The sequence below is a fragment of the Centruroides vittatus genome, unplaced genomic scaffold (assembly GCF_030686945.1).
Source record: "Centruroides vittatus isolate TY-2023 unplaced genomic scaffold, ASM3068694v2 contig_1788, whole genome shotgun sequence".
Taxonomy (NCBI): domain Eukaryota; kingdom Metazoa; phylum Arthropoda; class Arachnida; order Scorpiones; family Buthidae; genus Centruroides; species Centruroides vittatus.
The window spans coordinates 465,643-484,703 of record NW_027121095.1 but is presented as its reverse complement, the minus strand read 5'-3'; the positions used below and the strand labels follow the sequence as shown (position 1 = coordinate 484,703).

General features: G+C 28.3%; 1 protein-coding gene across 6 annotated transcripts in view; it reads left to right on the top strand.

Moving 5' to 3' along the window:
* LOC136969462 (protein Fe65 homolog) overlaps positions 1-19,061 on the top strand; it is a 125,491-nt gene that overhangs the window by 51,933 nt on the left and 54,497 nt on the right. For all 6 annotated transcript variants that reach the window (XM_067263629.1, XM_067263628.1, XM_067263624.1 and 3 more), the window contains 2 exons: positions 6,353-6,632; positions 10,851-11,075. In XM_067263629.1, coding sequence (XP_067119730.1) covers positions 6,553-6,632; positions 10,851-11,075 — 305 coding nt within the window. In that variant the 5' untranslated portion in view covers positions 6,353-6,552. The remainder of the gene's footprint in view (positions 1-6,352; positions 6,633-10,850; positions 11,076-19,061) is intronic.

The following is a 19,061-nucleotide window of genomic DNA, read 5'->3' as shown; positions in this document are numbered from 1 at the left end:
TGTTTTATATTTATAATTTTGTGAAAAGATTTTCAAAATGCAAACAAGTAAATTTTGATTGATATTTGTAACATTAAAATTTTATTAAAGCTTTTAAATTATTTAAATAGCAAGTAAAAATTTTGTTGTTTTTACATTTTAAATTCCTGTATTGTATAATTATTTATGAAATATTAATCATTTGAATTATTTTTATATTAAAATAAATTTATTATTTAAATTGACCTACTTAATTTAATACTGTATAGTTTTTAAATAATTATGAAGCTCATTGAGATTGTATTAAATTCATTAATATGATTATAGTTATTTAATAATCTTGATTACCTGAAATATGTATTATTTAATACTTAATACTATCTTCAACCAAAGCTGGCAAATATTCACTTTATATTATTAACATGTTATACTAATATAGTTTGACAAGAGATATAAGAGCAATGCTTTTTAATTATAAGTGCTTTTAACATAATAATTTTGATTAATATTGAAGTCAATAGGAATGAATGTCATATTCAGAGAAATTGATTGTAAGGTGATAGGACTATGTTTATTTTGGCTTAAGACCTTTCAATTTATATTTGAATTTTAACATGAAACTTTTAGAAAAATTATTAGAGAGCTGCCAGAAAAAATTTTTGAGGATTAAATAAATTTTAGCATTTAAATAAGCAGTTATTATTTGAATAATATATAATTCAGTCTGTGATTTGAAAAAGATAAATTATCTTATTTTATTAATAAATGATGAACAGAATTAAATATATGTAATTTCTGAAGCTGTTGTTCTTTCTTGATTTTCAGATTATTATTAGAATAATAATTTGTTTCTGTAACAGAGAATTTTGTTGAACAAAATATTTAAATGAAAATTTTTTTACAAATTATAATTCTGATAAAATGTATAGTTAGAGCTTTCTTACTGTCATTGGACATATTATAAAATTAGTTAGTGTGCATGACAAGAAATATACAATGATTAATATAAATTTATAATTATTTTAAATGGTTAATCAACTTTATTACAAGTGACTATTTGATTAAAATGTTAAATTTTAAACAAGTTTTAATTAAAATACTATGAAAGCATTTATTATTTCTAAAGAATTACTTGTAGAAATCATTCTTTGTTGTTAAATTTTATGCTATTCTTTCAGATAGAAGAATATAAATTGTCATTGCAAATAATATATAAAAGTAGGAAAACCCTGAACTGATACACTAAATTCAACACAATCATAAAATTTTAAAATTAAAAAGTTTACGAATGTGTAGAAATTATTTTAAAAAGAAAATTAAAAATTTTTTTTATTGCAATATATTTGCATATAGACAAAATGTTTAAACATATATTTAAACTTTTAAAATATTATTTTCTAAAATATATAATTATAAAGTTTTAAATATAAAATTACAAAATACCTGTAGTCAAAAATTAAAGGATTATTTTTTAATATTATTTTTATTCTCTTGATACTGCAGTGATAATTTCAATTAAATTTAATGTAAAAAGTTTTGCTTAATTTATGATATTTAAGTTTAAAAAGTTATAATTTATTTTAATTTTGTAATTTCTAGTAATTGATGAGAAAAATGTAATTGATTAATTTTGAAATAAATTTTTTTTAAATTAAATATTTTATTAAATTAATAGTAATGTTAATTTTTACATTTATTTCATAAAGTTAACGAAAATTATAATTTATCTTATGAAGTTTTTTATTTAGATGAATTCTGTTTTATTTAACATTTTCTGGTGCTATTTAAAAGATATTGCAGTGATTATTAATTATTTTAAATATTTCATTATCTAGAAAGAAAAAAGAATACTGATATTATATGCCTAATAAAACTATTTAGTGAAATGTCTCCTACATTAAAAGCTATTTCACAATGAGTGCAATTTGCTAGTGAAACACAAAAGAAGCAAAAGAAATTTCATACCATTAGTGATGTTTCCTGCAAGAATCACACTGGTAATCCAATGTGTTGAACTTTTGTACTAGCAAAAAATATTTCCACCAAGAATGCAAATTTGTTGATGTAAAGAGAGAGTGAAAATCCAAGATGGCAGCAATGAAGATAGCACATGAACCTACTGTATGATGAGTATAGGCTGGATTTTTAGTTGCAGAAAAGGTTCAAAAAGGTGCAGCAAAAAGGCTGAAAAGGGGCAGAAATAAGTGCAAAAATTTACATTTGAGAAAACACAATTAGTTTTATTCAAATAAAAATCTGTTGTAGTACATGATATTTATCATTTGAATTTGTTTTTCTGTATGATTTATTTGCTTGTCTCCTAACAAATGTTTATGTATGGAGAAAAATATTTCTACTTCTACAGAAACAAGTGGAGCAAACCATGTATTAATTCTCTGGTTCATGTCTTTGCAAAGAACAAGTTCTTGACTATCTGGGTTTTTCTGAATTGACTGATCAAGCTTTTCTTTTACAAATTCCTCTAATTGGTCTAAAATTTCTTTAACTATTCCTCACTGTTATTCCATAGTATTTCCAGTTTCTTCCAAACTTTTTATTGCTTCTGCTAAAAACTTAAATGTATGTACTGATTCCAGTTTTTTGTCTTTTATAACTTGTTGAATTTTATACATGGTGACAGTTTCTGGCTGCAATTTTTAAAGAAATTCTGAAATCTGAAAATTTCACAATGAAACACTGCAGCATTTATCCAAGTTTCCCAGAGAGTTACTATTGGAACATGTGGAAGTGGCAGACCAGTATGGTCCTTGTATTGATGAACTCTGGGTACCTTAGCAGAATTTTTTCATTTCAGACATATATGAATTTACTACAGAGTACTCATTGCAAATACATTCACACAAACTATGAATAACATGGGCTAAACAAGTAACATGTTTCATATTTGGGTACATTCCTTTCAAATTGTTAAAAGCAAGAGCCATATATGATGCTTTGTCTGAAAGAATAATAATCACTTCGTCATATTGAATTTCATATGGCCAAAGCTTTGAGCAGACATCATTAAAAGCTTGCATGAAGACTGTGTTGTTAGTTTTTCAAAAAATATGTTTTCAGCAACATAATTCACCAGTTAGAGGAATACCAAGATATTTAACACATGTCTATTTAAGGCATCAGTAGTCTCATCCAAGATAAAGCAGACTGGATTCTCATCCACAGTACTTAACACTTTTTGGAAAGTTGCCTGGTAGACAGAAGGCAAGTAATTCTTAATAGTACTTTCATCTAGCAATTTCATTCCAATATATTTTCAAGATAATTTTTAAATATAGGTTTATTGAGTTTTGATAATGGAATTCCTGCCTTGATAATGTTTCAGCAATATCAAGAAAAATTGATTCTTTGCAGAATTGACTGCATTTTGCAAGGCCTGTCCAATAAACTGTTGCTGTCATGTTCAAGGATTTGTTCTTTTGGTGTTTTGTACTACTTATATGTTGCTGGTTAGCCTTTTGGTGTTTTTCATCAACATTTATTGTCACATTGTAGACATCGCACTGAATATTTTTTCCATCGTATGTATCATCCATCGATTATTTTTTCATTTTTAAGTTCTTGCAAAATCTCATGAAGTTTGCCTGTAGTCAATCTTTGCCATTTTTCCACACTCCAGTTCCTTCACTAATGAAAATTTTGAATGTTCTTGCTACAAGTCTTTTAGATTTGCACTAAATATATATGAGGGTTAAATGAATGAAATTCCTAAACTGTTAAGAAAATAAATGAAGGGGTGCGGACGAGAGGGAGAGGAGAGGGACAACGACAACAGTTGAGAAAGGCAGGAAAATATGGGAATTTTCACCTATTTTGCTGACAATTGGATCATAATTGTACTATACCTTCCTTCATCGTTGTACTCTCGACATATATGAAAGTTTCCAATTAGAATATTTTTGATAGTATCCATAATTTTATATTATTTGTAACAAAGAAAATCCCTAGTAAATTGTAGTAATGATTTCTGTCAAATATTTATTTCTATTTAATGTTTTTATTAGTTATGAATCACTCCTTGAAAAAGAAATTGCAATTCTCTAATTAAATTTGAACTTGAGTTTCACTAAATTTTGACTTATCCTCTCACTAACTGTTAATCTTTCACTGAGCAAGGTGTGAATGCTTTGACCCTGGTAGTGATCATATTATCTCTGGAATTGTCATTTAAGTGCAAATATAGAAATAATAGTGCAAAAAGTACTAAACATAATAGGTGCAAAAAGGGGACAATGTTAGACCCCCCCACTATCATTCAATACATATTTATGTATGATATTTATGCTTAATTCAGATAGTTTTTAACACTCCCCTAAAATAAAAAAAAAAGGTGTAGCACCTAAAAATCTGCCTTTAATGATGATGAACAATTTTTGAATGAAATAAGCAATCCTCTGTTTTTGTTATTTTCCTTCTTTCCTTTTCTTTTTAATAAATAGATGCAAAATGGTAGCATTATTACAAACTCTGTCATTATCATCATCATCATTTATTTACCTTTCCTCATAATTGATTGGCTATACTGCTTTCTGTACTCATCTGTGAAATGTTTGTGAGGACCAAATTTGCTAAGTGAAAAAAATGCTTTTTGCTTTTGCTAGTTTATGTGAACTAAACTTAAATGTTTAATATTTATTTAAAATTTAAAAAAAAAAGTTGATTTATCAAATTTTTTTCACTATTACAATAAACATACGTGAAGAATTTGATATTTTATAGTCATTTTGAATATGTATATTTGCTAGATAATAATTTATAGGCAATTAGTAATGTATTTTAAAATACATTAAGAAAGTTAATATATTTATTTTTCATAATTTTAACATTTGAAATGATGTCAAATAATAAAGCTTAAGTATCAATATAAATGAATTTTAAAGTTAAGCAGGAAAAAACATGGATGGGCCATTGCCCACCCATTTCTTTCCTTGTTAAAAATCAAAGAAGTGTCTAAGTCTCCTAGTTAAAAAGCTCCTGCTAAACTATTTCATATTTATTCAGTAACTTTAAAACTCATTTGCATAAACATATAATATGTTTATTTAGGTTTTCTACATAGGAAAAAATATAGAGGTGGTTTCAGAGTTGAGTAAATAGATAAATTTAATGTAATATCATGTTTAATCTATCATTAGCTCTGATGAAAGTTCTTTCTTTCACAGCCATTGTTTAGAAATGTTATATTTCTGAAATATTTTTAAGCTGGTCTGTAATATTTAACAAAAAATTTATAGATCTCTCTTTTTTTTTAATTACTCTGCAAACTATAGTTATCCAATGATCATTTTCCAATCAAACCAGAATTTTTTGATAAATTTATGCAATATATAATAATTTGTATACTGTTACAAAATAGGTTGCTTGGCATTGATATTTTTGTGGCATGTAAATTGTTATAGTCAACAAAAATGACATTGCCGATCATAATATTTTAAAATTCTATTAGATTATGATTATTTTAATACTTTTGGAATAAAGTTTTTAATTCTTTTTGGCTAAAAGAGTTTTGGAAAAATTTATAATAATTATTTAAATATTTTTTTATAAATTTTAATATTAGATATATAGTAAATATAGTAAAGCTTTTTATTTACTATTAGAGATATATTAAAAATGTCTTTATATCCTTGTTTGTTTTTCTTAATATATTCTGTATTCTTATTTTTGATTGCAGATATTTCCTTTTAGTTTGATTTAGAAAAAAATTGCACTAGAGTATTCTTTTAAAAATGCTGGAACTTGTTTAAATTTTATATAAAAAAACATTTTGGAATATATACTTCTAATCAGTCTGTATTTTCTGAAGGATAGTCTGATTTAAATTTAGTTATAAATTTAAAGTTATTTTTGAATATATGTCTATTAGAAGTCATTTCATTTTAATATTGTATTGTCTCTAAAATGATACTGTTTTTTTAGGCTTATATAATCCACAGCAGTATATAATCTGCAAAAAAATTTGCAGAACAAAAATTTTATTTTTGCATAACCCATCTCAACATATACACTAGAGCAGAGCTCCAAGTTCATAATTGCAATTTAGTATAAGCATATAACTTGTTCTCATGCATAACCCATGCTCCTTTGAAGCTATCTTTTAAACATGAATAACCTATAGATAATAATGCATGAAAATAGAGTATATAATATACAATATGCGAAACTATTTATCATACTCAAATTTATTATAATGTAATATTCCGGTTTTTAGATTATTCCTGTATGTGATCTCACTTGCTGAATTATTCTGTTTTCAAATTAAACTTAAGCAAGTTCATAATATTTATATATTATTTTTTTTATAATGTTTTAAAGTTTGATATATTTTTTAGCATTATTAACTTATCTTTTTCAGAGAATGGTGTCTTGAGTTTTACCAATCCCAATTACCATTTAGATCCATCTGATGTTAATAGTAATCCAGAACCTATTGATTCTGAGTCCCCAGATCATACATTTGATGAATTATATGAGGAATTGGATGCAGTGTGCCGCTTCAGTAGCAAATCATCAATTAAAAGTCGTCACAGCTATGCCAAGCTTGATACAATTTCTATGGGTGTAGAACCAAATCCAGATCCATTAACAAGTTTAGAAAATACTCCTTTGTTAAAATCAGACAGAGAAAATAACATGTAAGTTTTATCAAGCATTTTAAAGTACTAATTTCTATTTTTATTAACTGTGATTTTTCTAATTTTTTTATTTTGAATTTCAATAAAACATTTATGAATGTAGTAAGTCAGTGGTTTCAAAACTTTCTGTACCTCTACCCCCTCTTTTTCAGAAAATATTGTTGCACCTTTCAATTTTTGTAATAATCTAATTTCATAAATACTGTCCATATAATTTATTTAATGGTATACAAAACAATATACCTTATTAAATAAACTATATTGTTTGCTGGGGCATTGACTCTTGTCGAGACATTTTGGCAGGAGTGTGGATGGATTTTTAGCATTTGTACCTGAGTCATTCGGACGAGGATTGTGAATTAGACATAACCATTTTGCTGATTCATCATCGATTTGACTGTATTTTTGTTTGTTTGTATTAAAAAATGATAATTTGGTGAAAGCTGCACCTTCCCTTGCAATATTCTTGCATCTCATTAGGTGTGTTGATTTTATTAATATCTGGACTGAAATACTTTTTCACAAAAAATGTACTCTTGTGTTTCAGAAATAATTAATAATAAGAGTAATCTTCAATGATTTAACATTATTTACTAATAATTAATATTTATTTGTTAAAAATTGATCTAGTAATAATTAGCAATCTTGAAGTAATAAATATTTTGATACCAGATTTTCTAGTACTGGTTTCATAATAAAATTGACTATTACAGAAAGATAGAGTAAAGAAATATGTTTTAGAATTCCACAAAAAGTAATTTCTGTGGAATTTATCCTTGTAGAAGATTATTTCAATAAAATTGAATATCAGCATTCTGTGGGCATTTTAAAAATTGATGTTGAATACAATATACATTCTTAAGGAGCATGAATCATCATCATCTTTTCTTCTAGCACGAAATGAACCAACCTGGAATGAGAATTCGATTTGCAGAAGAAAAAAAATCACAGATAATATGTTTGATAAACACGCCAAATGATATGCCAAATTCTTGGGCTATGTAAAGGCTATAATTAAATAATAGAAATTAATTAATTTGACTAGAGGTACTCAGTTATGTTTCCATCTCATATTAAATTTAATAATTATAATTAGTTAATTTTTAACTCAGACATTTCTAAAATTTTATTTGGAATCGGTCATTAAATTTAATGACCCAAGAATTTGGCATATCGTTTGGCGTGTTTATTATATAATGGACTTGGGTTGTTGATGTGTATAAGTAATATGTGTGAACATGAGTTTGGAGAAATATGTGATTGCAAGCAACACTAAGATGCTGGCAGAACGAATGTTAAACATAAACTGATGGAGCATGCACACAATTCAGGATTTCCCCTCTCTTCATCACTCGTTATCCAAAACATCGCTCGTTAAGTGAGGCAAATTTTTACAATTTGTTTTGCTCGTTACGCAAAACACTTGTTGTACAAGGTGCTCATTAAGTGAGGTTCCACTGCATAAAATTTACTGAAGCTACAAAATTGTTTTTGGAAGTCACTGGTGTTTGTAACAATGGAACAAGAATACAGCTTTACATAAATTTTATTTATATGTTTTAATGTAAATACTGTTGTCCAAGATTTGATTTTAGTGTTAGTGCACTTTTAGAGGAATAGATCTCAGTGGTTTCTAGCAAATGCATTACTGTGCCAAAGTAATAACTATTGCAACGGAAATATCTCCAGATTTCAAGCTTGAATTTCAGATCAGAATTTGACATAAACAGAAACAGCATGATTAAAATGGAGATATACCAATTGTTGACCCCTCCAAAAACTCTGAAGTAAGCATTTTTAATTATTTAGTGGATATTTGTATACATTCTGCAAAGGAAAGATTTTTCCCAATTGGAAAATCACAATAAATTATTTGAGTTTTTGTATGATATTCCACTGTTAGCTGATAAAGATTCTGAAGTTATTTTTAAAAAATTGTCACGATATATGCAGGATTGATGGTTGATAACAATCTTGATATAGAGGCATTCAATCAACTCTTAATTGTTAGAAATGTTTCTAAAAGAGAATGCCATGTAGGGTTTCTCAAATAGGATCCCAGTTGTTTTTTTAACTTGGGAAATTCTTCTCATCCCGGGAAATCCCGTAAATTTCTTAAAAGTTCACCTTTTTCTTATTTTGTGTTAAGGTTGAGGAAATTTTGCAAATAGAAAGTATAATTGACTCATAAACTGTCAGAATACATTTGTATTTATTAATTTTAAACCTATTTATTAATTTTTTTTTTAAATTTTTCTTTGTTATGGCATGTCATAAATGGTCAATAAATGGCCAAAATTCAGGTGCATCTTATAGGTATTTTTTTTTTAAATTGTTTAAAAATTAAGGTGCGTCTTATAGTCCATAGCATCTTATAGTCTGTAAAATACGGTATTACATATTTGTATTTATGAGAGAATAGTTTTTGTTTTCTGTGTAATAAATAATCACACACAATACATTTTTCACAATATTTTATTTTATTTCTGTTGCCACATATCTATAAAAAAGGTGTTATCACCTTTCCTTTGCTCTTACTCTTCCCGTCAACTACAAAAAAGGGTGTCATAAACTTGGCATGTAACAAGATGTGAATATACAGTTCTTATCAAATTTTATAAAAGAAAATTAATATTTTTATTTAGCCACAGATTATGATAAATTTATTACTGAATTAAATAAATTCATTATAAAAGATTAATTTACTATCCAAAAAGAAATATTTAACCTTCAACAACATGAAGTAATATTTTCACTTCAAAAAGATGGTTTTACAAATATTTTAGTTAATTCTAGGTTCTAGTGTTTCTTTTAAAGTTAATACTAGTGTTAATAGTTAGTGTAACTATTATAAACACTAGTTAATTCTAGTGTTTTTTTAAATGGTGAATATCACAAAGTTTAGTGGATACATTCAGGACCACAGACTTTATCTGCTTAGGACAGGTGTCTGCTTAACATAGACATGCACAAAAAATTACTGTATATTTTATAATTCCCAGTGATTTTTCAGATAATTGATACTTGATTTTATTTTGTGAAAAATCTGGTCTTTTATTTGTCTTTATTCATATGCAGTAAGTGCTACATACCATTGTACATTTACTACTATATAACAAGTTGTTCAATTGTTGAAGTTGAATATAAATTTCATGTTGAATCTAATTGTTTTAAAAAGTTAATGCGTAATATAGTGAATGCTGTTTGTTTATATGCAGTGTCATAAAGTGACAATATATTACACAATTAGTCATGGCTGTTAGTGTTTAAAATATTCATCAGTTTCAGCAATAACTTTTTCAGCTGTGTGTGATAAAATAAATCAGAAATAGCCAAAGAATTGCTGAAACTCTACTTTTACATGCTAATTAATTAATATAATTTAGCACTAGAAGCATTAAGCACATCCTCATACTATATTTAATAATTATAAATTAATGACTAATTAATGTAGAGAAATTTAGAGGAAAAAATCTGGCTTAGAGTAGAAAATGAAACTAAATTATAAGCCTTGCAGGCTAATCTGGTGACATTAACAATTAGAGTCTATATCTTTCAGGCAAGACTGCTACCAAATTTCCTAGCACACAATTCATTTGATTCATTATGTTTCTATTAAAATTTCTAAAAATTTTAAAATTCTTTTTGTTCATTATGTAAGGAGAAATGCCAACAGCAGTCTGTTAATGGTTTGTCTATCAAATCTAATCAAATCAGTTTGACATGTTGTTTTCAGAGTAAGCATGATGTTTTTAAAATGATATTTATAGGAAACATGCAATCTATTGTGTTGTCTTCTTAACAGAGATGCTAGAGAATGGCAAGGATAGTAAATTCTAATTCATAATCCATAAAAATGTTCACTTAATTAAGGTAAAAATATGTTAATATTCCTATTATTATGCTTTTCTGATGAGTGTAAGTCATCCAGTCCCAAGACTGGATGACTTGCACTCATTTATTGGTTATGTTGTTAATGCAATATTTTAATAACTTGTAAAAATTAACTGTAGAGAACTGATTTTGAAAAATTATATTATTATTTTAGTTACTAATAAATTTAATGTTTAAATATATTTGTTTATCAGTTTTTAAAAATTTATTAAATATATGATATGTGAATTATTCTCTTTATTTAAAATATATTCTTTCTTTAATTTAAAATATTCAAAAACTGAATATGAGTGATTAAGTTGTATTTAATATATTTAATTTTAGTACCTCCAATAAAACTGAAACACAAACATTAGAAGCCAACAATAATAAATGTTCTAACAATAATACTGTAGAAAATATGGGAAGAAGAAGTAGTAGTTTTCTTGATTACTATATCAATTTAGAATCAGCTGCTAAGCAAAGGAAAGAAACTGTTTCATCATTGGATTCGGATCTTGACTGTTCTCAGAATTATGAAGCAATATCAAGAACAGAAAATTCTGAAAGGTAATGTATATTTTACTTACATTTTGAAAATTTAAAAAATGTTTACATATAATAAATAAGATTTGTATATATCATTTTGTCGTTTTATTTCGTCTTTTTGAAAGAAATTTATTAAAAATTCAAATACTTTGACCAAATGTTCCAATGGACTTTGATTATCAAAGTCCAGTTATGTTTTTATAGAAAATTTATGGTAAACTTTTGGGGTTCTATTGATAGCAAAATAAGTCAAACTTTATAAGTATATAATATATTTAACTGTGTGATGAACTTTCTACTTTTGTACTGATCAATAATAAACAGAAGAATGAAAACATTATTAATTAAGAAATAGTTTATGTAAAATAATAAATAAGTAATGGCAAATATATATTTTAAATAAATGAGTTGATAAGAAACCAAGCATTATGATTTCAGATATATATATATATATAATATCAAAACTGAAAGATTATTGTAAAGAAATTTTGTTTGTTTACTGTCTTTTATATTATTTTCAGTAGATAGAAAATAAAGAAACAGACAAAATCATTTATTAAAAAGACAGCAATGTTTATTAACTGTTTTTGAATTTAATTAAAATGTATTTTAAAATAATTAAATTAGTCATAAAATTGATAAATTTTTATATTTAAATTTAAAAGGTGGTTTTTTAAAATTAAAAAGTTTAATCATGTATAAACCAAGTCTGGCATATATAATGGTATAAAATGGTAAATAATAATGGTATTATTTATTACTATATATAATACCATCAGATTTAATCAGGCTATAATATGATATGGTATCATTTGTTTATTATATATCATTTTTCTCAAAAATTTAAAATATTATTATACATATATAAAGTGTAAAATGTATATATATATAAGAGTAGTAATAATTAATTCATTATTGCAAAATGCATGTCAACTTGTTATCACTGTAGTGGAGAACTATCCTAAGTGATATTTTTCAGTACCAAAGAAACTTCATAGGGAAGACTTAGTGACACTCATAATGATCAAAATCTAGGTGTCATAATTGAAACTAATAGATAGAATCCTTCACTGTGGAAAAGTAAAAAATATTTGTTTTTTCTAATAAACATAACTCAGAATGTATCAGATACACCAACAATGCCGTAAATGATTGGGCTAAATTTTGGATATATGATTATAGATTAGAAATAAATTTGGCACCAGAGTTAGGCATTAGGCGCCATCTCTGATTAAAATTAATAATTATAATATTTAATTAATTAAGTTAGATTAAACTGGAAGAAAAGAATCGGCCCGAAGCGGGACTCAAACCCTCAACTCTTGCTTACCGTGTGGATGCGCTGCCAGTTATGCCACCCAGACCTTCGGTCTGATCTCCTCTTCCAGCATATATAAGTCTTAAGATATAACCATCAACGGTTATATCCAAAATTTAGCACAATCATTTATGGCAGTTGTTGGTGTATTTGCTTATGATATTGGGTTTTGTTTGATACGTATATCAGAATGCATCATTTTGCATTCAGGACCATTCTCTGTTACTGCAACATTTTATTCCAACACTTATTTTTAATATTTTTTACTGCATAATATCCATCTTTAGGTTACTAAACTATGGAGAGAAGTTCTGAATTAGATTTGTTTCCTGGAATTAAACATTGTATTCTAGTTAACATTTATGATCCAGTTAATAGTTGTATTTAAACACTTAGGACCTAAATTAGATATTAGTAAGCTCTATTCAGATAAAAAATTTATAATTTATATTTGTTAAAAACATAAATTTACTATTGTAGATAATGAATTGGTAATGGCTTAGAAGACAAGGACGTTTATTTGAGAATAACAAAATTGAAGTTCAAATCACAAAAAAGATTTTATTTTAATTTGTAATAATGATTTAATTTTTTAAGCTTAATTTCTGTTTATACTGTTTAATGTTACATTAATATTAATATGAATTATATAGGCCTACAAGATGATTATGGTAATTTTTGAAAATGAAAAAATACGTAATAAAATTTTTATTATGTACTTTACATATTGATAGGAAACATAAGCAGTTACAAGGTTATTGGAAAATTATTATTTATCGATGCATTGAAAGATGTATAATAAATTAGTCATAAATCTTTCCTGGTTTTTGATGTTATTTATGGATCATTATTAACAGTACAGTAACTGAACAGATATGTCTTATTTGGATAAAGTAACTATGTTTATATTGATTTATGATCATTCACATTATAAACTAAAAATACAATAAATAACACATAATATGTCTGTTTCTTTTTAACACTTTGTCTAGATCAAATAGACACACATGCATATGGGCTTATCACACCAGTGAATGAGATTAATTCACAAAATCTTTAATGATTAATTTAACACCTTAATAAAACTTTACAATAAATTATGGCTCTTTTAACTTGTACTGTACATAATATAGAACACTCAAAATGCATTTCGGACTCAATACATCCCTCTTTAGTTGGTGTTCATACATAAATATAAATTATGAAAATAAATTATAAGATTATAAAAATACATTAAAAGGCCATTATAAATATGACAAATTAACAATTATCACAGGTGATGTCTCACAAGTGTAATAGTTTCACAATCATCACGTCCATGTACCAGATGTCAACATTTAATCTATAAATTTGTTCATATCAGGAAGGAAAAAACACTGAGTATGGCGTTATTAACAGCTTTTAATACTTCTAGCACTTTCATTGAATCTATGATCGTCATCTTCAGGTGAACAAAGATTTAAAAATGAACACAAATGTTTTAATGTGAGATGGAACTTATTTAAATTAAAACTTTTAAAAACTTTTTAGAATTAAAAGCCACTACAAACTTCGATTACATTTGATGTTATGATGTGATGCAGCATGCTTGGATGCAGATCCATGCTAATGGTGTGACAGTCGATGTAAATCGCTGTTTAACCATTTGTACAGGGCGGCCCATATGTTGGGTAAGCCATGGTCCACCCTTGACCTGCCTCGGTTAGCATACCTGTCTCGACTTGTCCAGGATGACTTGCTAACTGTCCGTTTCCAGAAAATGTGCTTCGATGTGTGAAAACTTGACCTATCTTTTCACTACAAGAGAGAGCTCCTTGATAACAGTTTTTGCTGTATTATTCTTGTGAGTGTGTTGGTTTTGTCTAAAACAGGTCTAAGTTCCATTCCTTGTTTATGCATTTTGGCATAGGCAAACAGTCTGGGAACTGCAGGCGAGGCTACTGTCACGTTGTCTAGCTGTAACTTTCTTGCTAAATAGATATGCGTAAATCTGTGGACTCTTGACTGGATCTTATCAATGAAGTCCTTTCCTATCTCCTCACATTCTGCATTTCATATATACTTCTTTAAGATGGTGGTGTAGGAGTCTCTCTTCATCAATACTATAGCCTTATTCTTGTCAGCCCTCAGAAGGGCGATGTTATTTTCTCATAGCCATTTCTTGCTCTTATTTAAAGCTTTCTGGTACAGTGGTGCCTCGTATAACGTATGCCTCGAATAACGGATGCTGCGAACAACGGACTTTCTGTTTGGCCGTTACGTGACTCAAGCAACGGACTGGCTGCGAACAACGGACTTTCCGGCATAATTGGTGACTGCTCCATGGGTGCGTTCTTTAATAGCGGTCGCTCTGCTTCTCTGCTACTACGGGAGTGCGCTGCTGTTTGTAGGCATTTAGGAACGACGGTGAAATAAAGAAAGATGGCGGCGCCCCCACTATCAATAGTGTCGTGATGGAGGAATGCATAATTCTAAAATATGAGCTTTTGAAGACAAAAGAAGAGTCCCAATTGTAAAATTAAACCATAAAATGGATTATTTGTTGAAAGAGCATTCAAAATAGCCACGAAAAAAATTAGAATGTCGGCTACCATTCGAAAAAAATTCGTAAAGACACTTACATCACCGCGTGCGCTAACTCGCGCTTTCACAATTTCTAAATTTTCATTCATAAAACCACATAATGGATCCAGAAACAAAACTATCTGAGCTATGGAGGACGCCATGTTGCTTTCCACCATAAACTACTGCTACAAGCGGCCGTTTTTGTCGTTTGACGACGCGCGCTCCCACCGGAATTTAGGAACGCGTTCCGCAGGAATTTTTAAACGGATGTCGCTCGTGCAGAGTTATGCGGAGGAATAAAAGAACGCACCCCATGTTCATTTTTTTATGATACAGCACAGTTATTTTATGCTGCGGAACGAATTAGATGTTTTAACATGTATTTCTATGGGAAAATGCGTTTCGTATAACGGACGTTTCACTTAGCGGACATGCACCTGGAACGGATTAAGTACGTTATATGAGGCACCACTGTATTCTGTTTTCTCATGGTGCTTCCTTAGATTATACTGCTTCATCTGGAAGTATGCCTTCCATCTGAAGTGTTCTTTTTGAGTTTTGCTTAGGCTATGTATGAGGGTTTCAATCTCTGGCATGATAGCCTCTGGTGTTAGCTTGCAGGATCCTGGCACACACATCGGTCCTTTTCTAAGCACTGTTTTAATATATTCAGGAGAGCTAATTCCATCATAGCGGATTATTGGGGCTTGCTCACTTTTTTCACTCTTAGGTCTCTGGAATTTGAAGATCCAACATAGTTTTTTCTTATAACGGGATTTTAGTTTTTCCGCTAGTCTCCCTTGAATAATTATAACCCTATTGTTAGCCTCCACCAAGCTACTATATTCTTTCTCATATAGTTGATCTTCGAGTTTAATGAGGCTACTAAGTTTTGAATATCATAATGTATGCACTGCTCTAATTGCTTTCCGTAGGCATACGAACCACAATTTCGGGGCTACAATTTTGTAAGGGCTAGGACAAGTTTCCTATATATTTTAGCCAGTTTGGCCATTCCAATAAAATTCATCTTAAAAAACAAAGCGTTGATAAATATATCACTAGACTCACAACAACCTTTATGTCACCAGTAAAATATTTAATTATAAACAAACGTTTTTGACTGTAAAATTTCCTGTCTTCATCAGGTTAAAAGTTCTGAAATTCGAATAGCTGTTGTGCTTGAAGATTTAAAAATTTTTTTAGAACATATGTAATGTTGCGTATAGAAATTCCTTATGCGCATGCGTATCAAGCATAGCATGAATAAAAGAATATACAAATAAAAGCAAATATTAATCTCTTTTTCACACACAAAATGGTGGAGAGCTGCACTAACAGGAGTTACGGAGGTCTTCACAAGACCTACATAACAGATCTTCCAAGCCTTAGAAATATTAATCGCATCCCTGGAGTTGATGCAGTTATTGCGTAACCCCGCTTTGTATATTTCGAGAGTTTCTAGTGCCCATATGTGTTCTCTTCGGTGTGATATTTTAATTATTTGCGTGTTATGCAGGTCGACTCTTATGCCTGGAGTCGAAGCATAAGTAGATAGGGCAGTGGTATCTTTATTATGATCAATGTCGTACCTGTATTTGCGTAAACGCTTATCTAGAGAACGTATCATAGAGCCAATATACACAAGGTCCCTTTGAAATCTATGGTCCCATTTGAAATCTATGGTCCCATAATGGGACAGAATATACTCCTGGAGCCAATCGTTTGTCTATGCGGTCTTTGCAGTTGTGGATGATGTCATAAACTGTATTATGTCTCTTATATGCAATTTTTTGTTTGTAATTGCCGTAATTTCTCTATAAATAGGGTCAAGATGGTGGTTATAATGAATTATGGCCCAAGATCGAGTATTATTCAAGTTGCTAGTGCGTGCATTGTAGTTGTTGATATTATATGTTTGCGATGAATAGGCAAACACAAGATTATGAATTAATTTTTGCCCATATCCGTGTTGTGAGGCTATGTTCTCATAGCCTCACAACATGGCTAGGTAGAATTAAACTTTTTGTTGTATGTGTCATATTTATGTTCAGCAATCCTAGCCCAGTTTGCAAGTGAACTGAATATAATGGCCAAATGGGAAGAAGCTAAGATTATCATTCCTATGCTTGACTGTAACAAGCTTAGAACAATTGAAACAATAGAAATCTTTACGAAATCCCTCAAAGAAAACTGTATTAACAGCAGAGACGCAGACTCGCTCTCCCCCGCATGGCAATGACTCCTCGATAACCCCCTAAATTAAATAGGCCAATCCACCCTCATCGAACCCATTACAATCTTTCATGCAGTTTCTAAATTTACTTTGTTTCTTATTTCCACAATTATCACATTATCAACAGTCATTCGCACATCTTTATTAAACTCAAAAGATTATTTTTAATGTCAATATCGTTTAAACTTCCTTAGCGTTGATGTCACTTGTAAGAAGAAACCCTTCATAAACACTGACGTCACGTAAATATCTGCTAACCGACGTTCCAACCAACCTTATTGTACCTGAAAAAGGCTATTCAAAACGGCCAAAAACGTTTGTACTCAGTGATTTAATTGCTAGAAACAAAGTGTGAAAGGTTTTTTTGTGTTACTGTTTTTAAGTAGTTCTAGCTTTGTGTGCAGAGAATATTTGTTCTATCTTGCTTTTATTCTTCTCAGATGTAGAAAATGTGGTAATGGTAGCTAACTACAGTTTTGCGCACTCAATATTGGCCCAACAATCCATCATACAAACACATGACAATATCTGACGTCATTGTTTGAAAATAACAAAAATTAGGCATATTCCCCCAATTACCATTTTACCCCAATCTGCTCTATATTTAGAATATATTTTTAAAAACTTGTCACATATCTTCAAATTCTGCCTAGAGCAGCAGTAAGTGATCAAATGAAAAGTATTTGCAAGAAATATTATAAGTTTGACAATTCTGTAGGCTGATCATACTTGTTACTGCATTGCTATGCGTTAAGAGAGAAAATTATTTACTACATACTCAAAAGATGATATTTGAAACTTTAAATAAACAAGTAAAAATTTTATGAAAAATCCTTATTATATTACAATGCTGAAATTTGATTTTTTTCATAGCTGTATAAACAGAACTTTAAGATAATCCAATCGTTTTAGATGAAATCTTTAAAAATTTTACTGGATTTGCTTCTAAGTACATTTCAATGTCTTAATTTTTTCTGAGCTAATTTTTTGTTTACGACATATCTTTATTACATACAGAATCTGTTGGCTGCCATTTAATTAAAAGTTTGAAAACATAAACTTTTCTAAGCACAGAAGTTTTGAGATATTTTTCACAAACTGTCACTTTAATTTTCAGTAACCTCTCTTCTTTATATAATTTTCCACTACAAAAATTTTGTTTGTGATATAATGCATTTTTAGTTGTTGTAATACAGTAGAATATGGATAATTCAAATGATTTTAATTTGAATCTGGAGTTAATTCAAATGGTTCTTCCAGACCCTTGAATTTCCTATAGAAGTAATATAAAAAATTCCTTTTTAATTTGAACTGTTTTAGTTCATTTGAAGCATAATTGTGAGAAGTTTATAGAAAATCACTTGCAATATTGAGATAAAATGTGTTTTTAGGTATTAATGTTATAGTAATGTGAACATATTAGTACTATTCAGGGTTAAGATTATTAGTTTTAAATTGTAAATATATTGTATTAATTCTTATAAGTATTATGAAAGACATACATTCTAGCAACTTTTAATTATGTAACATTCTTACTAATTATTTCCCAATAAACAAATTAATTTGGTATTTAGAATAAAATAATAAACACCCACATTTTTGACAATGATTTAATTTAAATTAAAATGATCAATCTATTCAAAATTTAGAGAGATGGGACATTTAAATTCAACAAAAAAACTTAGTGGTATCAAAAGTAAAAAGTCTTGAAAGTACTTTTTCACAGATAAATAAAACTATATAAAATAAAGATTATTTAGAGATATAAGATTTTATTTAAAGATTTATAAAATTGCTTTTTATAGAGACTTTTAGAATCATGATGTTTCTTAAATGTTTTTATGATGTTCACAATGTCTCAAAAATATTAAAATTTTAATAAATATAA